Below are 9066 nucleotides of genomic sequence, written 5' to 3' on the forward strand. Positions count from 1 at the left end.
GGGAAGGGAATCAGCCAGCCAACAAGCAATCAGGAGATATGCTTACTGAGGCCCTGCTACATTCCAAGGAGGAGGAAGAACAGGGTTTTTGTCCCTAACCCTCAGGGAGTTCCAAACTGGTCTCGGGTCTTTTCCAGCAGTGACATGAATGTGGGAGAAAATAAGCCAGTCCCTTGATCTTCCTCTAAACTCTTCTTGGCTCAGATTTGCTTGTGTTTCCCAACTCACATCCAGCCCCCTTCCACAAATGTAAGTGAGCAGTGAGGCGCTTTCTGGGTGCTTCCTCCCGCAACGGTTCTCGTATCCATCAGATCTGCCTTCTTCGCCTCTATGGTATGTGGTTAGGGGGTTTCCAACTCCCAAGTGACATTTCTGTTTCCCAAAGATAACACAGTGAACACTGGGTGTTTACTTGCTGATGGTGTTATCTAAGATCAACACTGGCTGCTCCAGCCTCCACAGGCCCCTGGGGTCAGCAGGAAGAGGCGGCTTCATGTCTCAGTAGGTGCCTGGTCACCATAGTTGGGGGTTTTCTGTTTGGGGGTAGGTTGGGGTGGGAATTGATGGTTCTGAAAAAGCTGCAACTCCTCTCCAAGGGTTCATGTTTTAGTCACTCTTACCACTTTCAGCCCCTCTGGGCCCCAAGGCAAAAAAGAGGTCTGTGCTTAAGTGGTGACAGGACTGTGAAGGCCTCCTGGTGACACGCTCATATTCTGCTGGTGCTAAGTATGGCATTCAGCTACCACAGTGGGCTGGTGATGAGGCATTTCTCAACAGGAGGTAGTCCACGAAATTCTACTGAAGTATTCAGTCCAGCCCAGTGTATGACTCCACCGTCCTAGGAGTTCCTACAAAGATCCAATCCACCCTGAAGTCAATCTTTTAAGTTAGGATGGTTATTTGGCCATCAACTGTTCTATTGCTTCAATATCCTCCTAACTGGACATCCTGCCCCAATTCCATCCTGCTCCAATTCCATCCTGCAGACTGATTTTCCTGGAACACCATGTTTATTATGAAAGCAGATGTGCACTAGGAGTCAAGAGACCCAGCTGGGAATCCCAGCATCACCCACGATGGCTATGTGGCTTTGGGGAAAGTGTGGCCCTCTTAGAGTTCAGTTTTTCTTCCAATAAAATGAAGAGTTCAGCCTCCCAGGACTTAAAAGTCTTCCTCTTTCATTAGTTTTACGGCCTATCTCTTCTCTGTTCAAGATTCTTCAGTGGCCTCCCTCCTACAGATAAAACACAAACTTCTTGCTGGGCGCAGTGGCTCATGCCTATAATCCCAGCAATGTGGGAGGCTGAGGCGGGAGGATTGCTTGAGCTCAGGAATTCAAGGCTTGTCTGAGCGAGAGTGAGACCCCGACTCATGAAAAAAATTTAAAAAGCCAGCCGGGCATCACAGCTAACGCCTGTAATCCCAGCAGCCTCGGAGGCTGAGGCAGCAGGATGCCCATAGCCCGAGTCTGAGGTTGCTGTGAGCTACGACGCCATTGCACTCTGCTTAGGGCATAGAGTAGAAGTCTGTCTTGACAAAATAAAAACAAGGAAAAAAAGAAATAAAAGCACAAACTTCTTGGGCCAGCATAACCTGACCCAAACTTACTAGCCCTTTTGTTATGACCCCACCCTGCCATTGCCACCCACCCACTCACACCACTCTGCTTGCTACCACACAGTCTCTTCACCAGCCTGCCCCACGCTTCCTGGAGGCTTTCCTAACATCCCACCCACAGGCCCCAACCTGGAGTTCCTCCTCTGAACTGCTAGGAGCGGGCACACACAACTCATTGGGCTCACAGGAGTCACCGCACCTGGGCATCTAATCAAATGAAGCTGTCCAGAAACTGAGGAATTCCTGGGGCTACAGAAACTTGAGGCAATGTCCTTGGCATATGCTTTCAAGTCCTATGGGCGTGGTATGAACTAGGGGTCATCTGCAGGATACTTTATAGGTTATAAAGAATTTTCACACCCATCACCTCATTTTGCCCTCAAAGGACGCTGAAAGGCAGCCTCTGACCCAGCCGAGGCCAGTCAACTAGCAAACCAGTACTAGGCGCAGACTCTGTCTCAGGACAGACATCCATTTAGGGACCAAAACCTGCTGGGGGAGGGAGGCAAGCTGCTGTGTTAAGAAACACCAGACCAGGTTCAGCGCCTGTGGCTCAAACAGCTAAGGCGCCAGGCACATACACCTGAGCTGGCAGGTTTGAATCCAGCCCGGGCCTGCCAAACAACAGCTACAACAACAACAAAAAAAAATAGTCGGGTGTTGTGGCGGGCGCCTGTAGTTCCAGCTACTTGGGAAGTGGGAGGCGGAAGCAGGAGACTTGCTTGAGTCCAGGAGTTGGAGGTTGCTGTGAGCTGTGATGCCACGGCATTCTACGTAGGGTGACAGCTTGAGGCTCTGTCCCAAAAAAGAAAAAGAAAAAGAAACAACAGGCCAAGCACAGAGTCTTCTATGGTACCCCAAAAAAGTGATTGAATTGTAGCCACCGGCTGAAATTATCCCACACTTGACTCCTCGGAGAAGACAGGCATATGTGCTACCACACTTCCAGGCGCTGTCCTGTCCATGAAATGGGGCCTTCCCCACCAAAGAGGTGAGAGGATCTCATGAACCCAGCTCCCAGCATGCTGCAAGGGTTTGTGGAAGCCAGACCAGCACCAGTCCACAGAAAACAATGGTCCACCAGGACTAGAAAGGCCTTGGAGATCATATAGCAGTAACAAGGGAGAAAGGGGGAGTGAGCTGAGATCACACATTAGCAAAGCCAGTCCCAGGTCCACTTGGGGCACCTCCCTACACTGTTTTCCAGGGACAGTTGGAGCGGATGCTTCACCCCAGGGCAACCCAGAAATCTCTCAGGGTACTTTGACATCCACTGTTGATTTCTCTCCAGAGAACATGAACATTTTTAGCTCCCAAGGAATGTACATCAGCCCCACAGAAGCTAGGCCGCCTCTCAGCTGAAGCTGCTGGTTTAAAACAAACACCATGCTTCCTATATAAGCACCAGGCAGCCACTGGGCACCACCTCTGCCGGGAACCCAGGTAGGCACTCTCTCTGCTCTTTGCATGTGTGTTTGCTAAAGGGTTTAACTTGCTGTGTGACTGTTGGCCATGCGTTTAACTTCTCTGGGTCTCAGCAGGCCCATCTAAACAAAGGGGACATTGGACAAACTAGGTTGGTCAGGCTGCTCAGACACGAAGTTTGGTTTAGGATCTGGCCCCAGTGCCTCCATGGCCCCAAGGGACCTTGCTGGCTCAGTTTCACCACCCCACATTTTAAAACTTAACTAAGCTCCTCGGGGCCTGGGCAAATGACCTTGGAGTGGATGCCCCAAACCCCCACATCAAGTCCTACTGCCAAGCATTCTTCCCTGAATGGTCTTGGAAAAGACAACACAATCCTTCAATTCTCCACTTTGCGGAGGCAGGCAGAGGGAAGCCCTTCTCTACTCAGCCATCATGACCTAAGTCACAAAGTCCCTGCACCCTGTCTGCTGGGCTTCTACCCGAACAAATTCTGAAGCATACTGAGAGAACGAAAAGCCTGAAGATCTTCTCTCCCCCAGGCCCACCTGCAGCCATGCTCTCCCTGGGGACCATCTGCAGCCTACTGCTCCTCAGCGTGCTCTGGGTGGACGTGGCCATGGCAGGCTCCAGCTTCCTGAGCCCCGATCATCAGAAGATCCACGTGAGACATCTCCCCACAAAACCCCACATATGAACTATTGGACTATCTTGCTCCAGCCCTGTCACTTAGCAACCAGATATGTGACCTAGAGTAGTGGCTCAACCTGTCTCTGGGCTTCAGCCTTCTCCTAGAGCACAGACTCTGGGTCTGACCTCACTCTGTTTCTGGAAGGCTATGGAGACTTAGGGTCCTAAAGAGAATATCTCTCCTTTCCAGCAGAGAAAGGAGTCCAAGAAGCCACCAGGCAAACTGCAACCCCGAGCTCTAGAAGGCTGGGTCCGCCCAGAAGATGGAAGCCAGGAAAATGGGGCAGAGGACGAACTGGAAATCCGGGTTGGTACCTCCACAGTTTTATGATTTGGGGGCGGTTAAGGGAAGGGGGGGCACAGGGAAATGACCCATGTACAAGCTCAAGGTTATAAAATAGCACTAAAATAGCTGGGCTCTGTACTGGCTCTGTTTTGCCCATTAAGAGAAAAATGTCCAGGAGAGTAACTGTCACAACAGAACAAGGCGCAGGAGCCATGAGCAGAGAAGAGGGTACTAGCACACTCGAGGTGGTTTCAAAGGCGGCGGTAAATCTGGTGCAAATGATGAAGACACTTGGGAACAAATAGCCAAAAACTGAAGATGTTTCTCTGCAGAAAACTTGCTTTACTGAGGGGCTTCTTGGGCCTGAGCTTGGGGTTGGAGTCCTTTGAGATGGAACCTAGACAGGCGAGCTGCAGCCAGCACTCACCAACCTCTGTAGACAAGAGGGGACAGATCAGACTGATTTTTGCTCTGAAGTCTGGTGTGGGGCAAAGAGAAAGTTTAGAAACAATTCAAGATTGGGAGGAAAAAGTAAAGGGATCTCATAGGGTTCTCCACATGACCTTCCTGAAAGGTTGGCTGTGGTTCAGGGGATGTTTCTACAAGTGACAGCTTCTTACAGCTAAGCCAGGATTCCCCCAGGGGAAGTACTTAATAACAGCAATTGCTACATACTGTGCTTACCGATAGTGACTTCAGCCATGCTGTTCTACCCTTTCCATGTATCTAAATTCTACAACAACCTGTGAGGTAAGCAAGGATGATGTTTTTATTCCCATTTATTTATTTTTTGAGACTGAGTCTCACTCTGTCACCCTGGGCAGAGTTCCATGGCATTATCATAGCTCACAGCAACCTCAAACTCCTGGGTCTGAGGGATCCGCTTGCCTGAGCCTTCCGAGTAGCAGGGATTCAGCCCACTACAACACCCACCTATTTTTTATTTTTATTTTTTTTGTGTGTGTGTAGTTTTTGGCAGGGGCTGGGTTTGAACCCACCACCTCCAGCATATGGGACCGGCACACTACTCCTTGAGCCACAGGCACCACCCACCCACCTATTTTTTAAGAGATGGGGCCTTGCTCTTGCACCTCAGCCTCCCAGAGTGCTAGGATTATAGCTAGGATCCCCATTTTATTAAACAAGAAACAGAAGTTCAAATAGGTGAGCTCAGGCCCGGCGTGGTGGCTCCCACCTATAATCCTAGCACTCTGGGAGGTCGAGGCAGTGGATTGCCTGAGCTCACGGGTCCAAGACCAGCCAGAGCCAGACCGAGCCCTCATCTCTAAAAATAGGCATTGTGGAAGGCACCTGTAGTCCCAGTTACTTGGGAGGCTGAGGCAAGGGGATCGCTTGAGCCCACGGGTTTGAAGTTACTGTAAGGTGTGATGCCACAGCACTCTACTGAGGGCTACAAAGTGAGACTCTCTCTCAAAAAAAAAAAAAAAAAAAAGAGGTGAACTCACTTGCCTGAGGGACCACAGCCAGCGTGTGGCAGTGATTGGGCAGGACTTCAGAGCTGACTCCAGCTCCCAAGCCCTCTCTTCCTCCTTCCTGGTCTGGACACCTGAAGCTCCCCCAAACTCCTGCCCTCTGACACCAGAACCTAGAGGCCTTCTCAGACCCTTCTTCCACACTCAGTGTGAGATCCCCAACTCACTAGGTCTGTCTGAACAGCATGCGCATCCCTCCACCTCACCTACGGACTTCCTGTTAAGACCACCAGCACCAGCCACTGGACAGTCAGAGAGGCTCTACGCTGGCCCAGGTGGGGGCTGGTCTTGGTGGCTGACAAGGTGAGGCAGGGCTGGGGGAACAGGAAGCTTCCAGTTTCTGTGAAAGCTAGCCTCAAAGGAAATGACCCCATACTGCCTCAACTAGAACCAGGCATCGGAAATGCCTGGGAGGTGCTGGAGTTGCCAGAGATAGGGTGAGGTGGCCACCAAAACCCTCCCCTTCTGGGGTTCCCCACTCACATCTCAGGCCCCTGACCTCCCTGCAAATGTTTTCCCCCAAAATTGAGTTTCAGAGGAGACTTTTGAGACCAACTACCACCCCATTGGGCAGAAGCCACTAAGACCAGGAGGGAAGGGGCTTTTTCAAATCACACAAAGCCAATCTCCTGACCAGCTGTTCTCAAGCTGCCTCTCACTTGCCCCACCACACATCTCCAGGTGTCAGACCACCCTGGCAGTTTCCCAGATGGCCACTCATGTTGTTTCCTCAGGCGTCTGTCAGGTGATCTGACAACCCCCATTAACCTCAGGGTAGAAGAAGAAAAACAGGTACCTAACTAAAGACAGGGAACCCAAGGCTGTAAGTTCCTAAAAAAAAAAAAAATCAAGCACATCATTCTCCGCTTCACTCCACCTTCATAGTGGAGATAAGGGCAAGGAGTAAAGTTTGTTTTTTTTTTTTTTGAGACAGAGTCTAAGTTGCCCTCAGTAGAGTGCCGTGGCATCACAGCTCACAGCAACCTCAAACTCTTGGGCTTAAGCGATTCTCTTGCCTCAGCCTCCCAAGTAGCTGGGACCACAGGTGCCCGCCACAACACCCAGCTTTTTTGTTGCAGTCGTCATTGTTGTTCAGCAGACCCAGGCCAGATTCAAACCTCCAGCCTTAGTGTATGTGGCTGGCACCATAACCACTGGGCTATGAGCGCTGAGCCAGGGAGTAAACTTTAAAAAGAGAGCAAACAGCTACTTTTTGTCTTAATAACCTCTCTGAGATGTTTCCTCAACTGTATAATGAGAATCATGGGACAGCACCGAGGATGTCTGTTGCCACAATGGGACTGGACGGGGCTCCAGGCCAGGTGGGCTCAGTCCTTGGCCATCAACTCCTTAGGTTCTGCTATGAGGACCAGACAACCTAGAGCTCCCTTCCCGCATTAAGATTCCTTTGCAGACTCATTCAGACATCTCAGTGATCAATACAGCCAGGCACTGAGGTAGCTACTAGCAAAACAGATGGTTTCTGCCCTGGAGGAGAGAAAATCCTGTGTGGGACAGCAAACAGAGCTCTTTACCCAAAACTCTGAGCTCTAATAAGTCATCTCAGAGAAGGCCGAAAAACAGCAAAGATAGGGTGCTCTGAACTGGCCAGGCACGGTGGCTCACGTCTGTAATCCTAGCACTCTAGGACGCTGAGGTAGTGGATTCCTTGAGTTCAGGAGGTCAAGACCAGGCTGAGCAAGATTGAGGCCCCATCTCTAATAAAAATAGAAAAACTAGGCAGGTGTTGTGGCGGGCACCTGTAGTCCCAGCTATTTAGGAGGCTGAAGCAAGAGAATCTCCTAAGCCAAGAGCTGGAGATTGCTGTGAGCTGTGATGCCACTGTACTCTACTGAGGGTGACAAAGTGATACTGTCTCTAAAAAAAAAAAAAAAAAAAAAAACAATTTTGGGCAGCACCTGTGGCTCAAGGAGTAGGATGCCAGTCCCATATGCCGGAGGTGGCAGGTTCAAACCTAGCCCCGGCCAAAAAAAAAAAAATAATAATTAAATAAATAAAGATGGTGAAAGGGCTAGGCACAGAGGTTCACGCCTATAATCTCAGTAGTTTGGGAGGCCAAGGTATAAGGACGGCTTGAGGCCGGGAGTTCAAGACCACCCTGGGCAACATAATGAGACATTGTCTACACAAAAACTAAAAAAAAAAAAAAAAAAAAGCCAGGTGGGCGTGGTGCCTTAGCCCTAGCTACTTGCCAGGGAATGCTTGAGCCCAGGATTTTGGGCCACTTCACTCCAACCTCTGTAACACAGCAAGACTCTGTCTTTTTAAAAAAAAGAGGGGGTGGTGGGGTAGGAGGGGAGGTAAGATATGGGCCTACGAAGGCAGCCCCCTCTGGCTGAGCTTAGGATTGCCACCCAGTGGGACCCTACCCCTTTGAGGTAGAGGCCCAGAGCCTCCTTAGGGATAGGGGCACGTGATGTCTAATACCTCCTGGGTGTTTTCCTGTCCTACCTCCTAGTTCAACTCCCCCTTGGATGTTGGAATCAAGCTGTCAGGGACTCAGTACCAACAGCACAGCCAGGCCCTAGGGAAGTTTCTTCAGGACATCTTGTGGGAAGAGGCCAAAGGTAAGTCCTTGCCTAGGTTGGGTTAATGCAGTTTCCTTGGGAGTTCCAAATGTGGGCCCATCCTATGAATGACACCAGCAGTTTTTTTCCCTTAAACGTGCCTCTCAAAAAGAGTTTCTAATCCTCTTTCCCAGATATCTTCCGGAAAGGGCTTGGGCTGATGTAGGTGAGTAGCTCAGAAGGGGATTGAGCATAAAGTCTCTCTATTCAAAAAACACTAGATTCCAAAAAGTATTAAAGCTCTGAGACCCAACTGAACTCCAATTTTCATGACTATAAAATGGAGCTACTAACACTATCATGAAGAATATCAAATCATTTGGTGTTAAAACACCTTTACTATACAACTTTAGTCCACAAACAAAAGGAATCAGTGCCACAACGGCATTCAGAATAGGCTCTGCAAAGTAGTTTTGGTTTTATTTTGAATGCCCTCTGTCTTGTTTAAAAAAAAAGAAGAAGAAGTAGAAGAAGAAGAAACCACCCAACTTATTCCTGACTGAGGTGACAGACATGCCTGCCTTTTGGAAGCACACAATACAGTCACCAACATGGTGACTCCTGAACCCTGGGGGTAGTTGGCGACAGCACCCAGCCTGCTGTGCAGATAAAGAAACCAAGAGCTATGCTGTGCCTTGACCAAGGTCACAGCAGTTCACTCTCTGACTCTGAGGCCAATGCTTTCCCCCAAATTCCCACACACACGCCCAATTATAACTTAGCACCTCTAACGTCACCAGAGTGGAAGCAAAACCACCTTTGATGGCATTGCCAGGATGGTGGACCTAGAATTCTGACTTGACTTCTTGCTTTTCAGAGGCCCCAGCGGACAGGTGATCACATACAAGACTGGCTCAGCTCCTTGTCCTCCCACGATTGGAAGCTCTCATCTGGCTTTTAGATTGCTTCTGCAGCAACTCCCAGTACTACTATACTAGCTCAGGAGGTGAATAAAGTTCAAACTGTA

The 9066-nt window shown here is 49.7% G+C and overlaps 1 protein-coding gene across 2 annotated transcripts; it reads left to right on the top strand.

Moving 5' to 3' along the window:
* Nucleotides 1–3508: 3508 nt before the first annotated feature.
* On the top strand, nucleotides 3509–9066 carry GHRL (ghrelin and obestatin prepropeptide). Of its 2 annotated transcripts, none has more exons than XM_053599838.1 (4): nucleotides 3509–3706; nucleotides 3926–4039; nucleotides 7991–8099; nucleotides 8917–9066. In XM_053599838.1, exons 1-4 carry the CDS (start codon nucleotides 3599–3601, stop codon nucleotides 8934–8936), a joined length of 351 nt encoding a protein of 116 aa, XP_053455813.1. In that variant the 5' UTR covers nucleotides 3509–3598; the 3' UTR covers nucleotides 8937–9066. The 2 variants fall into 2 exon arrangements, with proteins under 2 accessions (XP_053455813.1, XP_053455812.1); XM_053599837.1 differs by having other exon boundaries at nucleotides 3511–3706; nucleotides 3923–4039.

Source organism: Nycticebus coucang, chromosome 8, assembly GCF_027406575.1.
Source record: "Nycticebus coucang isolate mNycCou1 chromosome 8, mNycCou1.pri, whole genome shotgun sequence".
Classification (NCBI taxonomy): Eukaryota; Metazoa; Chordata; class Mammalia; order Primates; family Lorisidae; genus Nycticebus; species Nycticebus coucang.